At 35.5% G+C, this 20,427-nt stretch overlaps 2 protein-coding genes across 5 annotated transcripts; both read right to left on the bottom strand.

Annotated features, from left to right (window-relative positions):
- Positions 1-5,511: 5,511 nt before the first annotated feature.
- On the bottom strand, positions 5,512-6,734 carry LOC116138500. The gene is made up of 2 exons (XM_031424206.1): positions 6,309-6,734; positions 5,512-6,163 (listed from the first exon to the last, which is right to left on the bottom strand). The coding sequence occupies exons 1-2, from the start codon at positions 6,446-6,448 to the stop codon at positions 5,755-5,757; spliced, it is 549 nt and encodes a 182-aa protein (XP_031280066.1). The 5' UTR covers positions 6,449-6,734; the 3' UTR covers positions 5,512-5,754.
- Positions 6,735-8,958: 2,224 nt separating this feature from the next.
- Positions 8,959-19,161, bottom strand: LOC116138511 (WD and tetratricopeptide repeats protein 1). Of its 4 annotated transcripts, XR_004129297.1 has the most exons (21): positions 18,945-19,161; positions 17,442-17,510; positions 16,763-16,840; positions 16,439-16,573; positions 16,207-16,314; positions 15,998-16,126; positions 15,792-15,907; positions 15,571-15,688; positions 14,667-14,772; positions 13,938-14,065; positions 13,625-13,795; positions 13,420-13,530; positions 12,729-12,840; positions 11,593-11,942; positions 11,036-11,126; positions 10,858-10,953; positions 10,696-10,766; positions 10,503-10,630; positions 9,873-9,985; positions 9,752-9,799; positions 8,959-9,136 (listed from the first exon to the last, which is right to left on the bottom strand). XR_004129297.1 is itself a non-coding variant. In XM_031424220.1 (20 exons), the coding sequence occupies exons 1-19, from the start codon at positions 19,014-19,016 to the stop codon at positions 9,904-9,906; spliced, it is 2,271 nt and encodes a 756-aa protein (XP_031280080.1). In that variant the 5' UTR covers positions 19,017-19,161; the 3' UTR covers positions 8,959-9,136; positions 9,873-9,903. The 4 variants fall into 4 exon arrangements, 2 of the variants coding, with proteins under 2 accessions (XP_031280080.1, XP_031280081.1); XR_004129296.1 differs by having other exon boundaries at positions 9,752-9,985; XM_031424220.1 differs by lacking the exon at positions 9,752-9,799.
- Between the last annotated feature and the right edge of the window lie 1,266 nt (positions 19,162-20,427).

Here is a 20,427-nt window from a genome sequence, read left to right as displayed (position 1 = left end):
GCAATCTGTACGCCCAATCACGAAAATATCGGAATTACATTTCAGATCAATTGTAATCCATTTGTTTTCGCTTTTTTCTGTTTCCTCGAGCTCCTAGTCATTTCGAGCATTTTCTTCACTGGCACCTTTTGGGGCTCAGGAACGCTCTTCTCGCCAACTACCTTAGAGGCAATCACGAGCCTTTTCGTGCTTAGGCCTTCCCCAAGCTTACCACTGGTGCGCTTCGTGCCAGCGGTGTCCGCGAGCATCTTTGTCACCAAAGCAGCCAGTTCCTTTTTGGCAGTCGTCGAGGCCGCCATTTTCTTCTTGAGGCCCTTGGGTTTCTCGGCCTACATCTCTACAAGAAAGAAACAAATGAACGAGTGACCTATTTGCGCGGGAAAGTAAACGCGAGCAAATGACAACTTAAACCTTTCTCCAAAATTGTAAGGAATCTAGCCTCATCCCGACAAAAGCCATATGTTTTTAGGTGAGGAAGCGTGAGAAGCTTGTTGACGTTATGCTAATTGTCGGGAAGGTAGCAAAAACATTGCAGCCTTTGCAAGCTCCTGGCTAGAAGATAGTTATGGTCGACGTTAACTGCAAAACAAAACAACTGAGTTAGCTCGGATACAATGCTCGAAAGCAACCCTTGTGCATGCGGGGAATCAATGTCTTACTCACGTTCGAAGCAAAAGTGCCGGTCTCCCGGGTCTCGTAGAAGGAAAATTGAGAATTCTAGTGCAGGACCTTCTTGGAGACGTCGACCAGCCCGTTGAAACATACCTTTATCGCCTTGGAAAGGTAGTACGTCTGGTCTTGCCCTTTATTAAGCCTATGCAGATGGAAAAGCTTGCATGGGAGACGAAAAGGCGGGATCTAATCGTAGCTGTCGAGTTACATTGAATCTCGACCCTTCATTCGTCGAGCAATTTTAGCCTTTAGACGTGGCCACGTGTCGACCATCCGCTAAGGGCAACGAACCGTCAGACTGTTACACTGATAACCGTTGTCACAAGTCACTTCAGCCTCGCTCATGGATAGCTGTAGTCTCCCACACGCGACAAAACGTGACTGACAAAGGCTGCCACATTTAATGCGACACGACGACACGGAAATTACATGTTTGCCCTAACTTTTTATATTCTGAGTTTTGCCAGGCATTGCAGGAAATAAAGACCCAAGTGTGGAGTACGTCGGCCAGATATAAGGTCGACCCCTAAAGCTCAATTGAACCTGTACTCGGAGGCCTGCTAATAAGACCTAACTTGACATCAAATCGAGCAACAGTCTTCGAAGCCCGAAATGAGTATCGAACACTAGGGGTAGATGTTGTGTGTGATTTTTCTGCCAAGCTCGGGCTATCGTGAGGATATAGCTCAACCTAGAACCAGCTCGACAACGATGTTTGATCAACCGAGCATAAGCTCGTCGAGCTGTGGCTCGACCTAGCAAAAGCTAGTCACGAATAACTTGAGTAATCATTCAATCAATTTCCAGATTATTTTAAATCCCAGATATTGCGAAAAAGATTAGATCAACAGCAATCTCAGCGCCCAATCGCGAGAATATTGGAATTACATTTCAGATAAATTGTAATCCCTTTGTTTTTGCTCTTTTCTTCCTACAAATCTTGTATATAAACCCCCTCAAATTATGAAAAAGGGGTTACAAAATTTTCATAGAATTTGCATTGTAAGCTCTCACCGCAAATACAAAACAGTGGACATAGGCTTCAAAGTTTACCTCGCCGAACCACTTTAAAAACTCTCATTGTCTTTTACTTTATTGCATTTTTATACCTTCATCGCTGATTATCTTTAATCACACCCACATCAGTTTCGATCCCGACAAGGTCGATCGGATCTCGTTGGTTGGTGCAAATTTCTGTATCAACATGATGATATCCGGCTAATCATATGGATACCCATAACACAACTCCGCAGACAAAACGTATAAATTAAATTGTGAGTTTGATTATGGTTATTAGGGGGTATTTGTTAATATTATTTTGAGGTGGGGTGAAATCAAAGAAATTGGACTGGATTCACCCAGATCATCATGTTAAAATAATTTTGAATATGTGATCTAGTTTCGCAAGCTTTCAAGTTGGAAACCTTTTTTATATATAATGTTTCTAATAATAAGATCCATCAAATGGTGGCATAAAGGAACACAATCATGGTTGTGATTATTTCAGTTGAATGGCTAATTAGATTCAAATAAAACGACGTGTTTACGTTCATGAACCAAGTGATACGGGAGAAACATTTTAAAAAGTAAAAGCCAAAAGATTATATATGATGGGATGCAAAGGTGCTTAGGTGCCCCATCATTATTCTTGTTTATCTACTTTTATTGGATGGTGGATGCTAATTATAAATCATATATTTACTTATATATTTTATTTTGCAAGAATTATGAAGGAGATATGGCACATGGGTAACAAAGTTGTTGGACCATGCATGGATGTATTTAGAGAGATACGAAAAGTATCAAATTGCAATGGAGTTATTTTTTATTTTTTTTTCATTTAATAATAGTAAATATCATAACTAATTGAATATATTAATTTGTTAGTTTGATTTTTATGCGTATGTGAAGACATTAAATTCAAGTTTAAATATAAAATTTACAGTGTTTTCATGTGGAACTTGTGTATGTTTGATAGAAATAAACAAAAGCAATGTAGAATATTTTAGAAGAAGCACATGATGCAGAGTATAAATTAGGAATGCTCAAGAAAAGTTTATTGTGGCCCTAAGGAAATTGTCATTTTGGAATCCCATGTTATTGAGATATGTATTGCCTCGAATTAATTGATGATTAAAATTTAAAAAGTAACAATGAAATTGGCCCACAAAAAGCTTAGCCCTCAGAATCTGTCATTTCTACTTTGATGCAACTCTCGCACATGCCACGTGCTCACCCATTCACAATATTCCTTTAGCATGCTTGAATTTTAAGGTTTTAAACAAAATCCCTTTATTTATTTATTTTTTTACTGGTAAAGTTTATATCAAATCTAGGACTTGAGATATTGAAACAGGTAACACTTCAAAGTGGCTGTTGTATGAGCCAAAAATCGTATTGGTGTTTGTCAGGTCTAATAACGAAATAAATATACTACGACCTAGTTTCTTAACACAATTTCAGTTGTATTTACGCTTAAATCCATCTTGTAGATTGACCATCAATGACTCATTTGTAAGAAGGAACATTATATGGGCCAACCCAGTCTACGAGTTGAACCACACCACAAGTCAGTCCTTTCCATGAGCTGGGCTATTTTACGAGTTGAGCCTCTCCACAAGCAGGGCCACCTTGCAAACTGAGCCAACTTACATTATGGGTTGCACCATGAGGTGGCCTTTCTACAAGAATACATTAAATCAGGTGTCAACCTATTAGCCCACTTGCGTCCTAAAATAAAAATCAGAATCCTATCACCTTCATTCAAGATCCAGTATCTTACATGAATTAGTACCCTTGAACCGATAAAGGAAAAGAACAAGAGTTTCTTCCTCATTCGAACTCCCTAGCCTCTCATTATTCATTCAAAAATCACCCATAGCTACAGCTCCTAAATTCTTGCTCTCAAGAATCACTGTTTTTTTTTTTCCCACCATAAAAGTTAGTTCTGACTAACTTTATCACCCTTAGCCACCACAAAGCTGTGCACCGGCCATTTTGTGCTAGTTTTACCCTAACCACATTACGGTAAACCTTTTCCTGTTCTCAACCCTCACTAAAATACTTTCACCTGTATTGACTTGAGTGTCGGAGTGCCGATGACAAACACCACACTGGTGTCATCTAAGCCTTTACGTTCGTGCTTTCTCTTTGTGCAAGTCCATCCAATTATAAGTGACTCGCTTTTCATAAGATCCGTCCCTTTTGAATCAACCGTAGATTTTACGGTTTACAGTTGTCACCTAATCTAATTTCTATTATCACTTGCAATTGAAATATTACTACTTGGAGTGCTGATCAACTTGTATCATTTTTTTTTTATATTATTTGGATGATTTAATGCTTATTATTGATTTTTCTATTTATTTATTGATCATATGATTGTTTTACTTTACAAGATTTAGTGCAAGCTGTATAGCATATTAATATTTCTCCCGTAAACAGGGAGAACCGTCTTAATGAAGAGTAAATTTGCTAAAAAAACATAAGATGGTGGAGCCTCAAGTATTAATTTGGGCCTGTCAAATTTTGTAGAAGCCCAAAAAATAAGCCTTATAGAAATTCACAGAATAGGGAGATAGGAGTGCAAGGGAGAATGAATTAATTAGTATTTTTTTTTTCTAAAAATAAAAATGAAAAATGGTTTGTCCTTTTATTATTTTTGGTACATGGTAGCATCCTAGTTGCAATTAAACTAAATTATGAATGCCCCACAAAATAAGTCTGGATCTTATTTTTACAGCTAGCTTCTACATCTGCTCATGATTATGATAACAAACATCTTATAAATTAACAGCTCACTGCTTCTTCATACCCTTCAACTAATTCAAGTCATTTAGCCGATTAATTAAATTAAAAACGTCCTTTCACCAGGTCTCGTGCGTTGAAAGAGTGTGTCTAAAATTATATTTAAATTGGAATTGGTTTGAATACAAAGTCATGAAAAGCTAGCTGCACACGCTATATACAGTACTGAAACAGCAAAGGCCAAATTAAAATAGACCACAATTGCATAGAAAATATCTTTATGCAAATGCAATGCCGTGAAGAATGGTTTTGGAATCGGTGAGGGGTCGATGATGGGTCAAGTACAGCTTACATGTTTTGCCAAGTCAACTTAGAGCAAACGATATATTCCCACCCGAGTTTTACCGAAATTCTAAACTCATACCCGTGGTTACATTTATTTTGGATAACTACCCTTAATTTAACACCATTTTTTTTATTTTAAGATGCACGTCTTTAGTATTTTTTTTTTGTTTTCTTTAATTTTCGGGAACAAAAAGAATAAGAAGATGGGAGGGTAATCAATTGTGGTGAGTCGAGAGAAATAGAGTTTTAACGCTTTTGCCTTTTAACTTTTAAAATAAAAGAAACAGTGTTTAGATTAAGAGAAGGTATATGGAATAAACGAAACTAAGAGTGTAAACTTAAGATTTCGATAAACCTCGGTGGGAATGAGAACGTGCCATTTGCTCGTCAACTTATTCTGATACTTGCCATTTTATTAAACCTTTTGGAAAAGAAATCCCGCTTTCTGACCTCTTTCTCTAGGAATATTTATACAACATTTTCCAACTTAAAATAATTTTCATCCATATTAATTCGAGAATTAAATATTCTGGCTCGGGAATCTAATCTCAGATATGTCACTCATCAGATTGAGAAGCATATATATAGGATTTGACCTAGCTAACACAATCATGTTGCGCCAAACTAGCATCGTAAAGTACTTATTAATTAATTTATTTACCAGGCAACAAATGTGTCCTGGTAAGTTCGTTCTAGTCAATTGAAGGGACTTTTCCCAGTGACTGATTCCATGTCGACGCAAAAATATGTAATTAGGAACCATATATATCATAATAAACATTATTAGACTGCAAATATATTCAACTTTTGTTCCAAATTTGTGGCGACATTATGTTTAGAAGGGAGGAGTCACAATCACGATGGTGTCAGTCAGGTTATTGCGTAAGTTTAACCTGACTGTATGTAAATATTTTGGGATGAAAAATGCTCACAACAAAACAAAAACCATAAGCATGTGTGCATGATGATGCAAGTAGATAGGTATGCATTTTAGCTTGAAACCTCATCCAAAAGCTTATATCTCCTGACCTTATTCCTATACACTGGTTTGGTTATTTCTTTATTTGATATCTCCTCTGACCTTGTTCTCCTCAGCTTCTCTTCCAAAGCTCCATTTGTTATGATCCTTTTTCGAGTCGATGGCGATCTCTCTGGTGATATTTGTTTATTTATGGGCTTTTTTATTTGTAATTGCGAATTGCTTCTTTGGCTTGCTTTTAGACCTCCATGATTCTCACTGTTGCTATTCCTTCTCTTGTTCTTGCTATCTTCGCTGTTTGCTTTGTTACTTGATGAAGAATTTGAAGAATTCTGTGACTTTTCTTTGTCATCCTTTTGGCTCAAACACCAATTGCATATTTCGTATGTTTCAGCTTTCGGGTACAGATTGCTACAGTATCTGAAAAATAAAAAAGACAAAAAGAGAGAGAAAAGAAAACTACATGAGTATCCTGATTAAGCAGGAAACGGAGAAAGGAGAAATTTAATGGATAATATTGATCAAGGAAACACAAGAAGAAGAAGCAGTTGATTAAATAATATACCTGTGTTGAGATCTGAATTGGCAAAGCTTGCAGTGGAAAAGCTCATTAGAGAGACCAAAATCTCCACACATGCAACACTCGGGCCCTGGCTGTGAATCTGTTGATGGTGCAATAATATGAACTTGTTTATTTGTTGTCATATTTTTTCATATGAAAGAAAGAGAGAGACGGAAACAGAATGAACGAGAGAGAGGTGATAGAATGAGCAGTCCGAGACCGACGGCCACAGAAGTGAAAAAATTTAATTGAAGCTCAAATATATATTAGCTGGTTATTTAATTAAATGGTTAAAATAATGGGGATATCAATTTCATTGTCGCGTGTGTGAAAAGACAATATAATAATTTCATATAGTTTTTGCCTAGAAAGGAATACATAATTGAGGTGGCTCCGGTGGGGCAATAAATACTTCTTTATTTGTTTGTTCCAATTTTATTTTCTTTTTCTTTAAAAAAGAAAAGAAAAGGATCATATCATAGAATGGTAGATGGAAGAAAATATTTCCAAAATATATATATAAATATTAAATAGCCGAATAGGGGCCACACTCGTATTGGAGATTCTGTGTAGATGTTAGCTAAAGTTGGAAACAAGTTACTTGCCACATCACGCAAAGAATCATGCTTCATCTCATAGATATATCAATGAATAAAGATTATAACTGATTCATGGTGGTAATTGGCAATTGCTGATTTTTTTTTAAAAGTCTAATCGTAATATTAGGGGCAACATTCTCGCGTTATTGGGTTTGGTCTTTTGATTGCTACCATTTATGGTGGGAGAGGGGGACTTTTTTTTGCCAGTGAAGAAAGCATATATATATATATATATATATATACTGTGATTAGTCAACCTCAATTATATTCGTGGGTGGGATGCAATGGAAAGTGATAAACACACTGTTTTTGCTTCCAACACACGGGCTCACCATTTTCAACCATCCATCCACTGCCTAATTTTAATTTATTTTCCTTTGTAGAAGAAAATCTCATTTGTGAAAGAGAATTGATAATTTTCAAATCATATATATGTTAATCTGATAGTGAGCATAGGTTAATCTGAGCTTTGTGGTTCCTATATTTGAAAAATAATACTTTGGAAATTGCGAAAGAGGAGGAATGTTCCAGAAGCATTTAAGTAATTGAAAAGAAAGGAAGAAAAAGAAGATGCCACGGAATTACCACTAAAAAGGTCCGTGTCGTGGTTTCCATATTCTCAATCAAAGTGATCATTTTGTGTCGAAACCACATGCATAGCTATTGTATTATTATAGAAATCGTTCAATCTTCTACAACAATACAATTAAAGTCTGTCTGAAACGTAAATAAATTGTCAAGAAAATAACATTTAAGATGGAACAAGGAAACAAAAACACGGCTTCCACGTTGAAGATGCAAACCTTCTCCCACGCAACAGGGTTATTATTCCTAGTCACATCAACTGGACCACACGGACTTTAACAGGATATACGTGCGTGCATAACGTGTTTGCAAACTCAAATCACACCCCTTACCTCACCTGGACTTGCCACTGCCTCCTTCCCTTTCCTCTCTGATAAGTAACATACAACTCAACAACGGCACTTGTAGGTCACGTGGCGCAAACAAGAAACTCTGTAGAAATGACTTTCCTAATATAAATGCTTATAGTAAACACTACAGCAATGGTTTATCTACTATTCTACTTTCTAATCTAATTTAAGTTTCTGCCGTCCAATCTTTCTTCAGCCCATTAGAGTGCACAATTTATCATTAATGTATCTGCCAGCTTGCCAAAGATGAATTCATTTTTCAAGATAAATGTATATATCTATTTTCTTTAATATAGTCCAGGAATGCAGGCCATCTTATTATTAAACAAGTTTCAATTTCCACATTATAATATTCAGGTTTGGCCGACAGCGTCATTTATACAAATGAATATTTTCCATTTAAAAACACTAAAACCCCTCTAAATAAGGCCCTTTCCAAATTGACTAACGTTACTAGTCAACACCACAACATCATGATCCACTTGGTATTTTCTACTCACTGGCACTGCACATATATATATATATATAATAATAATAATCTTGTGTATCAATAACATGAATAGGTTATCTCCACTCGGTTAATTTAATATAAAAGGTTACAGAAAAAGCACGTTGCGCAGAAAGGAAAGCAAACCAATCGCGATTCTTGCGACTGCATATTCTCGGGGAGGAACGCCTTTACAGCAGTTCATAAGATTCAAATAATCTGACCACTATCAAATTATAAAACTACAACCCAAAGAAGAGGAAAAACAACTATGCTCTAACAATGATGGCCAGTAATATATATGGCATATATTCAATTCAGTCTTCCAAACACTAAACAGCCACGAATTTATTAAAGCCGACGGGATTTCAGGTATCTGAAACATTAATATATATTCAAAATGACTCAGAGATGAATCCAACAAGATGATATGCCAGTAATAAGACAGTACGATGCAGGTAACAGCGCAACAAGTGAAAATATTAACACGTACACTCGAATGAAATCAATCCTAAAATATACAGTGATATTTTCAACTATACAGTATACATAACAAATCACCCAAAAAGAAAAAGAAGACAGGAAAAAACAAATGAAAGACAAATATATCACAAAATTAATCAAGAAGATTTATAGTAAACTTAGGGGCTCAGGCTGTGCTTTATTCAATTTACAACAATTTTTTTAGAACCCAAATGCCTTTACAGGGTAGCATCTTACAGCCATGACTAATTATTTGCCTGTACCTCCTTCGCTGAAATTCACATAGCCAGTGATCCATAGCTTCAGTTATGGCTCAAACTATGAGACCTGTAATGCGACAAGAGGGATCAGATATTCATAGAAATCAAATTTCTTATTCAGATGCTTTTATGGCTGTAGTCATCCAAAAGCAGCTATCAACAATTTGATGTGCGAAACTAACAACTTAAATCATCTTGACAAAGGGAAGGCTTCAGTTTCCAACAGTCAAATGCAATGCTGCAGCCACAAAACTTTACTACACTAGACTCTATATAAAGTGATCAAGATCGCAGAATTCCCCAAATTTAAGAAGACACTGGGCACAGTCTAGAATTAAAGGCTGAACTAGAGCACATCATCTAATTCCAAAGTTTGCCCTTAGTTGGTTATCTAAAGAAAATAAGTTTCTTCTAGTAAATCCAGCATCCTTCAGGTCTGATATGGCAAAATTAAATTCATGTACCAACTGGATAAGTTATAACAATGAAAGACAAGGGAATACAGGAAAAGAAAGCTGGGAAACGACATCATGAATATAACAAAGTAGATCCTCTTTGTGCTTATCATAACAATGTATTACTTCGATGGTTTCTATCTGTACACTCATCTCTATTGCAACATTTAGTCTTGGAATATAAATTTTGCATTAAAACCTTACAAGTGCAAGGAAACAAGTCAAACCTTGAATGTCAACTTCTCATATAACATAAAGTAGTCTCTTTTCAGGAACTGTAAGCATAACTGGCAAATTGTCAACAGAGCATGAATCAAAAGAATTCCTTCACATATACAGTTTACTTACCTGCCGGCCACTGGACTATGCACTTGATTGATTAGCTCTGAGCACACTCAAATGGATGCAGGGATCCTTCAGAAAATTCATGCATTCGAAACCGTTCAAGAAGTTCATAGGGCCTGAAAAATAGCATCATTGATCCTTGTAAATAAATTAGTTTAAAAGATAAAAAATGTGATTTAATTAGCATAACACTGGAAAAAGAGATCTGTCAAATGTTCACTTTCCTCAGTATTAATTTGATTATATCGAACTTCTAAACCAGTAAAACTTTTTAGTTCCACTAATATATTGATCATGTCAACACTACTACCAATCAGCAACATTCACTAAATAAGCTCAAGTCTCTAGATTTAGTGCCATTGATAAAGTCAGCCTCCGAGTGCACTGAATTTGGGAAATCAAGTTGATTGAGAACCACAGAAAATTTTTCAAAAGAATATTCTAGATCCCACAAGATCCGCAAGAAAAATAATTTTCAGATGAAATTCTCAGAAAACTTGATCTAATCACTTAACTGGATTCATTTCATAAACACAAATAATATCAATGGGTCAAGGCTCAGTATAGTCCTGTTACACAATGATTTGCATATAGTCCATATTCTTCTAGAACTAAGAATTTCACAAGTCTTACAGGATAGCTTCACGACTACGACATAATTTTCGTTGATTGCTCTCCATGGCTTCCAATACATCAGCCGTTTCAGGTCCCGCCGCTCCTCCAGCAACAATTGAGGGAACAGAAGCAGTAGGAGTCCATATCTAAACCCAACACAGAAAGAGTTAATAAAAATCCAATGCAGCACTCAATTCAAGATCACACTCACCTTTATTGTGCTATCAATTCCACTGGTTGCCACAACAGAATCAAAGGGATGGCACTGCACGCAGTTCACAACTGTGGATAGACAAGAAGAGATCTTAGAAACTGAAGAAGATTATCCAAATTATAACCTGGAAACCACTCTGCCATACAGGTAAAATATTACCAGCATCATCTCCAACAAGCATTTTAATCAATCTGCCAGTTCGCTTTTCCCAAATAAACCATCTACCATCATCACTCCCGCTTGCAACATAGTCACCTGTGGACCAATATGACATATCACCTAAGTGGATCTATGAGTAAAATCCCAACATCAAGTAACAAGAACTAAAAGAAATTACCTCGTTGACCAAGAAAACTGGCTTGCTTAATGTCAGTTCCAACATTACAGTGGCCAACAAATCTACGTTTCATATCAATAACTGCCTCAGGCTGCATTGGAAACAAAAGGATGGATAAGCAAAAGAAAAGGTGTACTCAATATGAACAAACAGAAATAAAGGAGTCCTGGTTGAAGTTATAATCAAGTTTCTATAATTAAAGTAGCAAGTAGCATGACCAAAAAACAATAACAAAAACTTCAATATAAGGAATAATTGAAGCAGCATTAATCTCCAATAGTGTCCATGTGAAGCTGAATTTTAGTTTAAGGATTTATCATTTGCATCTAATACAAACATACTAACACATAAATCAGGAAACCCATAAACACACATAAGTATCTAAATGCATGCCAGTTAATTATGGATTATTAGTTAGTTAATACAATGGAGACCTAAATGTAGTATTGAACGCCGAAAGTGGTTTTATATTGATCAAGGAAAAAGTGCTATTCCTAAAATATCTGAAGTAATGACATGTGCAAATATTTCAATACTTCAAAACATTGAATAAGCACCTCGTAAGGCGTCCAATCATTTTGAGATGATGAGGCAGGTGAACCACAGGAACCATTTCCACCAATTTCTTTAGAGGCATCACCTCTTCGATGGATTCTCAGATTCAAACTTCCATGTAGAACATTGGATTCAACATCACGACCTTCATCACCTGATATTGATGTTTCAAAGTCCACCTCCAATTCTTCATCATAATCAGAATCTTCTCTTTCAGACCTTGGACCATCTTGAGAAGCATCACTATTAACCTCTGACCGGTAGAGTATATCACTCAATGAGAGTACTCTTCCAGATCGAGGTTCAGGCCTTGCCGCGCCATCATTTGCCTTTTTATTTTTTGCCGATTCAGCTAGTCATCAAACAATACAATTAGATACATAAAAGAGCTAAAACTCTACAAAATAAATCATCAACCAGTAACCTAGCATTTGACAAGTATGATTATGATACAACACGCGAAGTGCTGGTGTATAACAGGAAGCGTGGGAAGAAGCACCAGGGGATCAACCGTGATAAAGGAAGCAACTAAAGTGTGAAGAGTGTGAAGTGAAGAAAAAGGTAGAGTGGACAGGTGGCAAAAGATAAGTGGTGGAGGGTTAAATTCTGTTAAGGGAAGAAATGAATAAAAGGAGCAGCAGAGGATGAAAAAGGGAATCGAGAAAGAAGTTAGTAAAAGGGGAGGTAGCTGGCCCTCGAAGTCCAGCATATCAGTTTCCATTGTTTCCATTGTTTTGTTATTTGAATTCTTGTAGATCTGAGGTTGAGATATAGTCCATAGTTGAGTGTAATTCTGAACTTCTCAATACAATACATACTCTGTGATTCTGAATGTTACTGGGTGATTATATTGAACTGTGGAATACATCTAGTGTTAGTGTTTGTGTGTGTGATTGAGTAAGAAATCTGGGTAGGTTCGCAACAGATTACTTGAATATTAAGCCATTCGCATTATATTCTATTCATGCCACCGAAGAAAGAGGAGGATGAAGCAACACAAGAATATTGATAAGCTGTTCCCTTTATTTTTATGTTTCTCTCTGGAAAATTGAATGAGACTATCTTATGTAACAAGATAGGCTATAAATTAATAGATTGGACAAAACAAGAATTAACATGACATTGAATGGCCACATACCTGCAGCAATTTGCTTCTTTAAGTTCTCCACCTTTTCTGCCACACTGGAATTGGATGGATCCAGACATTGGGCGGCAAGAGCAAATTCTAAAGCTTGTTTATATTTGGACAACTGCAAAAAACTAAACTAACAATTAGGAAGCGGCAACATAAGTAAAAGAAAGACAGTGACAGCTTCAATTGCATCAAATTCCAATACAAGATAACAAGATATTATTACACCTTCATAAAAATGAAAGGGTTTTGTGAGTGATATCTGAAACATTTGATCATTGGATGAGTGTTTTGCTGAGCTTAACTCAAACCGCAACTGACATATTAAATCCACAATACTCCTAATACATAATGTTTCTCCAGGAAAAAAAAATGCACATGCAATGTCAATCAGTGATCCAAATCTAAGTAAAACCAATTGACTGTTTGGTCCATACCCCATTCTTGATACACTAAGTGCACCATGGTATTTAACCAGACAATCAACCTTAAAAGTTATAGCTTATATAACCGGTAAAAAAGCAATTACAGGAACTGTGGTCCATAATGACAACTTAATATGCTGTGGGTAATCTGGAATGCCGAGACCACATCTTAGGCACGTGGCAACTCAATCAGTCAGATTCATCAAGGTAACAAATAGCATTGCAGGTCAATAACAGATATAAACTCAACAGCAATTAGAACTATGGATTACCTGCTCTAGAGCTTCAGACATATAGTAATGAGCTCCAAAGGAAGCATTATCAATTCTTCGAGCGTTGTAGCAATCTCTTATGGCAATATAGGCATCATTTTTCCACTTTCGCTGCAAAGAAGTAGCTAATGACTTGTTAAAAAACACATTTCAATCAAAAGAAAGAGATTACATACATTTAACTTAAAAACAATATTTAAAGGACCTTAAGCAATAAGGCAGCACGCGTGCAAAGACATTCATGCCTCAGTATGGATCCAATTTCACTACCATGCCCTTCCAAAACTTCATTGCATGCCTCAACTCCATAGAAAGGATTAGCCCCTTCCTCTAAGTAATTTCCAGCAATTTCAATTAACATCCTGCACTTTTCAAGCTGTAACAACTGCATTAGACTAGCCAACGCATACACACAAAGAAATAATAACATCCATGATTTATTCCCATTAGTTATCAAATTACTCAAATCTGAGAAACAATGATATTAAAGAAATAACAGGATAAGCACAGAAGTATACCCTGGCAGCAAGACCATTGCAGGGAACATCAGATACTGATGGATGCAATTCAACCCTGTCAAGTACAGGCATGAAACTCATCATTTTTGAAGCATCTCCTGCAGTATATCGCATAGCACTCCCACAAGCTGTGATGTTATATAGAAAGTTAAAGACTATCATCTGATGAAGCTTTCACCGAATCAAGAAATCGCCCAAGCATGTAAACTTAAAAAAAAAAAAAAAAAAGGAAACCTTCTCGGCAAAAAGGTTCATTAATGGTAATCTTTACAAGCATCATGCTTATGTAAAATTATAATATAGGATCGCATTCTCAACCTACAGAATAATAACAACAGAGAATCCTTTCCGATCCTACCATCCTAAATCGCGTTTATGTTTTTCGAAGCTTCTCCAAAAGAATTATAGATTTATAAATGCTTTTGTAAAAATCATAGATATGCTCTAATAGAAAAGCCAGAATTGACTTATCAAATGATTTCAGGCTCTCAGCCTAACACCTATGTTACACTCCTGCAATGAAGTGGAGTAGCATCGAGAACTGTTTATCAAATTTCTACTTCTGTTCCCCCACCATTGCAATGTTTCAACTCATACACAATGAAAGAATTTCAAATTGCATAACATAAAGCCAAGTTAAGTATCTCTTAAAAGAAGATAAAAGGAATGAGCATCTGAATTGGATCATTTTTGTCCTGAAAAGCAATGTCCCAGCAAGATTAAACATACCCTGGTTTACATCCATAAGATATACATGCTCTCCGCTATAACTGAGGAGAACCTCTTCTCCATTTGGACTAAAAGTAACATGTGTCAGGTGCAAGTTAGAACGACCCTGAAAAAGAAGAAACAACATTGGGACCAATATAATAAAAATATCATTAGAAGATAGTCTAAGAAAACCAAACCACAAAAAGACAGGAACATTCTTGTTTACAAAGCAAACAATAACGACAAAAAATCTAACCAATTGTTTTCTTTAAGTTACTAAATATACTTGCAAAAATGTTTTCTCTATGGTAATGAATGTAACATGACTTAGGGTGGAGCTTCAAATGTCATAAGCATGAAAGGATGCAATGTTTAAACTTCTGACAACATTTTCATCCAACGGTGTCTATAATTTTCATCTAAAACTCATGAAAAATAATAATGACAAATTATAATTAATAGAACTAGGCTATTAACAAGATATTTATAAATCATAAATTTAAATAAAGAAATAAAACACCTAACTTGTCTGTGGCAACTAATACATCCAGAACACAGTTATAAACATCCAATGATCAAGTTGGACAATCATTTCTTCCAGTTGATGGCAAAGACAGTTTTAAGGAAAATCTAAAATATACATAAGCTGATGATGAGCATGACAGAATGAAGCAAAGTTTAGAAAAAGAAGCAGCAACAGTGAAATAGAAGAGATTATCAGCTGCTGTGCATATCCAGTACTCTCTTATAGCATATGTACATAAAATTACAAAAGTTCAAAAATATATATCGTACTGCTTCAATGGAAAATCTCAAAACATGCATCCCGCTTTTAAATTTTCAACAAAAAACTGCATAAAAGATAATGACTGATTAAAAAACAATAAACAATAATGAAGGTAACAAGAAGTTATGAACTAACATGTTCAGAAAGATGCATTGGGCAGAAATAGTTAATGCAAGGTGGTGGTGACATTCTTTTTCGACAAGAAGTCAATGGAGTAAGCATCCTTCTATCATATAAACGAGCAAATGCATCGCTGCAACATTCACAGGTAAGAAGTTAGTTGTGAAAAGAAGTTGTTATCAATCTTTCTAAAAAATAAAAACTAAATCAAGGAACACGGGTTACCAGCCACATACCTCCCACCAACCAGGAGTAAATGAGGCCTAGTGGAACTAATATCACAAGACTTCAAAGCGAGAGTTTGTTTAGGGGGATCAACTAGAGACCTCTTTGCCCCACAACGTAAATCAAGCTGGCAAAAAGATGTTCAAGATTTTACAAACATGTTGAGAAAAACATAATGAACATGCATGAAAAATTACAACCATAATATAGTACGAACCAGAACATTACGACATTCTTGATGAGAAGATCCAGCAGGAGGACAAGAAGCACCCTCCCGAAAATCATGCTGTCTCAAAGTCCCATCTTCACTTGCACTCCAAACCACATGTGGGTTTCCAACTTCAACCTGCAACGAAAGGCATGTAGAATTTGAGAGAAGCAAAAGAAAGAAGACATACTGATCTATATACATATTTTGTATCTTACTGCTATTTTTTTTACTCTTCTGGTGTGACAATGATACAGAGCTGATGGAGGAATAGCATTTTCATCAGGGCCTCTCCCACTAAATCGAGAAAGATTGAACAGCCGAACCTGCAAGAATATCAGTAAGTGCAACTTAACAACATTTTTCTTTTTTTTTTTCTTTCTTTTTCTCCCTCCCCTAACAAAAGCACTAGTTGCAACCACCACAAAGTTTTATAAATCAACACATTACTTCTGCATCTCCAGCCCCAGAAACCACAAGTTCATCAGAAGTTTCAGGGACAAATTTTGTACAGAATATGTTTGCAGAATGCCCAGTCTCTATGGAATGCAAAAGCTTTCGACTAGAATAGCTCCAAATGTTGATCTGAGGAAATTGAAGCATCAATAATTAAATGCCAAAACATATGAATTATGCATGTGCTTGTGCCCTTGTGTGTGGAATATGTAATAAAAAAGTAAAACTATATTTATACCTACACTTCAGCTCTTTTCATGCTACCAACATTATGTCATTTGACATTAAATCAAAAAGGCCAAAAGAGGACATCCTTACCCGTGTGTCATCTGACCCAGATATCAGAAGTGAACCTGTGGAATTCCAAGAAATGGCATTCACACAACCCTGATGCCCCTGTTCAGAGAGGAGGGAAAATAAACTTAAGTCATTAATTGAAACAAATGAAAAACAAGAAGTAGGAAGTAAAAAAAGAGGACTGTTACTGGATCAAGAAACTCTCTTAAACAAGGCATTCCATATAATCCAGACACGGATGCCAGAGGCATATGAAAGATTATTCACTAGGATAGATAGTATTGTCATGTGTAGCAACGGCACAAAATATAAGCAGTCACAAAGTTAGCTACTAAATACAGACTAAAATTTGAGAAGATATCATGTGATTCTTCAGCACAAAAAGATGAATAACTATAGGAATAATTTAACTCCCACTAGTTGTGATTGCCATAGATTCTCAAAGACGACTAACTATAAGAATAATCACATATGGATGAATTTACATAAAGAGCTATCCCCAGATTTAATGGACCTCCCATATCTATAAATTTGGATAACTAGATGGGGAAAGAAAAGATGATCGACAAAACATGACATGGATGACATACAGGAAAGGACTATTGAAAACGGAGGAAATAAAGAATGCAAAAAATGGATACATTTAACAAAAACTTTCCATCATCAGATGATAATTTTAAACAACTATAACTGGAATAACCTCCAATTCTCTTTCCTGCGAAAGCCTCCGTAGCATTGACGAGTGCATTTGCATACTATGATTAACATCCTACATAAAAAAAAAAAAAAAAAATTAACAAAAATCTATTAGATCTAGCATAAAGTGAAATATAACCTCCAATGAAACACATTAGAGATATATGAGAATGGAAAACACTCATCCATACAAGTAATATGTTGGACAAATCTAATTTGAGCCTAGCCAAAAGTAAATAAATTCGGATAAAAATATAAGTTTAACGCCAAGAATTTCACCATTATTCGAACAAGTGAAGATTGTAAGCATTATTGAAGGCAACAGAGAATAATATGGAAGCAGATAAAAGAAGGGTGAGCTTACATTCAGTCTAAAAGTATCTGAACAAAGTAAAGTTGTTGAAGGGTAAATTTTATCATTAGAGCTTATCCGAAAAACTTTTAAAAAGTATGAATTCATCATTTTTCTTTTTATGTTTCATTCTCTTCATAGCTTATCTATTCTACTAATAAGTACTGTAATGTCTTCTGATTCACTTAATAGACCTACTATTATATCAACAAAATTGTCCTTAGGCTCTCTAATATCATCAAATGAATCTCTATCAGGTCCATTATGACTCAAAATGAATTGCATAATTATATTCATAATAGAAAACAGTTTATCATTATCTAATTTCACGCCATATTTTAAAGGTTCATATACCAAGAAAGTTAAACAGGATAACCATAGCAAATTATGGCCTCGTTCGTGCTTAACATTTACCTAATTCATTGATCTATTTATTAGACTAATTTTAAAAGGAGATACATGATTCTATTTATAACAAAATACTCAAATCTTAATCAGATACCTAATCACCTAGAGAAGTACCAGTTCTTTACAAGGTACCACAACAAAAGGAAGGAGAAAACCACAGAGGCTGCTGGAGGCATTAATCTGTACCTGTGGCACCAAGACACCAAGCGAGCTTCTCACCATGGAATCACTGTACTAGACGCATTTGCAAGTGTTTAGACACTTGTTCGAGCACAGCCATCACAGGCCAACTCACAAATAGCATACCATACCCGATTTTCAATTTCATTTACATAAAATTGTCGCAGACGATTTCTTCTTTGTGTAATGACCTAATCTCTGGTTCTGAATTCAACAAAATTTAGACTCCTAATAGAATGTCCATGTTCAATTCACACTTCGAGACAATCAATATATGCTAATTAACAGGTGTTCAACTCAAGCACCCAAAACCACACGCATTTTCACCATAATTCCAGCAAATCGTCATCTAAACAATCGATTAACTAAAATAAAAATTGATTGAACAGCACAAATAATAATAATAATAACTATCCAAATTTAGCACAAACAAAACCAAACAACATAAAAAACAGTGCAAATTAAATCAAAGCTTACACACACTCAGAAAAAATATTAAAGAAAGAGCCAAATTATTCAACGATTGAAACTACTACAATCAAAATGATCAGAGCGGAAAAAAATTACGTGGCGAGTGTCAGTGAGTCTGCTATCGAGAGAATTATAGATATTGCCATCGTGAAACGGAAAACTCTCCATTGTTGAAATGACCTCAGATCAAAAGGCACCACGTCAAATCAAAAGGCACCAAAACTAAACTGGAGTGATGCTAACTTGCTGAGAATGCCTCTGAATGATACGCGTAGTCGCTCCGCTTGGCACTTTCGATGCCACGGTAAAGGAAACAGCTGTGTTACCCTTTATATTGATACGACGACGCAATGATGTGCTATGTTGCTTGCCTCGTGTGCTCTAGTCCTCAATTTCTACACTTCTCTACGCGATATATGTCCACAACAATTTTAAAATAAATGGGAGTTGTAACTTTGTCGATTGACGTGTAGGTGTTTGCATGTTGCGTCAGATTTAAGCACCGCTTGATTTGATGACATGCGGTTTTTGATGAGTTCAATGGAGTACCGACAGTCCAACATACGGGTATTCCTGCGGCGTGATTATTTATTACGGTGGTCCGTGACTCTGTGGAGCACCAGGTGCAGTTTGATAGCTTTGGACCAAACCGGGCCACAAATGAATAGAGAGGTGCGGCTTTAGCCCAACATCAAAATTTGTAATCCGTTATTAATTCAACAAAACAAAAAATAGAAATCGATCCATTCCCACTGTATTGACTAAATTCAAAAATCATTATATTTCTACAACCTTATTCCTATTGTGTAAGACTAGTCTTATAAAATTTATATACAAAATCTAATATAAAAGTGACGTGACACACTATGATTGAAAAAGTGAAAATATAAAATTATTCATTAAATAAAGAAAAATTATATATCAATTAAAGCTTTAAAAGTAATATTACGTCACTTTATATATTCAACTTTGTTTACAAATTTGTAGGAGTGAATTACTCTTTTCGAGAATTATAGGGGCATATTAACATGACTCTTTCTCATACTCGTACTCATAATCACCCATTTAAGCTAATGAGACTTGAGGGCTAGTTAGGATTACTATAGATTTAAGTTTTAATTATTTTTTCCCCAATTTGGAAAATAATTTTGAATGTGTTTGGTAAATGATACTTTTATAATTGTTGTGACTTTTGAAATTTTATAATTATGCGTTTGCTAAATTAGATTTTGAAATTATTGTTATATGTACAATGACTAATATATATATATATATATATATATATTTGGTAGGGGTGGTTGACTAGTGATCAACACTGGTCAATAGTATGCATTGAAGCCACAGCCGGTTCCATAGCGACTGGAAACTATCGATCTACTGGAATCTGGTGATTCCATTGGATTTTGACATTTATTTTGACTAATAAAGTCGTNTTTATATGCATTTGGTAGGGGTGATTGACTAGTGATCAACACCGATCAATAGTACGTATTGAAGCCACAATCAGTTCCATAGTGACTGGAAACTATCAATCTACTGGAATCTGGTGATTCCATTAGATTTTAACATTTATTTTGAC

This window comes from Pistacia vera, unplaced genomic scaffold (assembly GCF_008641045.1).
Source record: "Pistacia vera cultivar Batoury unplaced genomic scaffold, PisVer_v2 Contig341, whole genome shotgun sequence".
NCBI lineage: Eukaryota > Viridiplantae > Streptophyta > Magnoliopsida > Sapindales > Anacardiaceae > Pistacia > Pistacia vera.
Note: the sequence above shows the minus strand (reverse complement) of the source record. Positions and strands in the feature narration are given on the sequence as shown.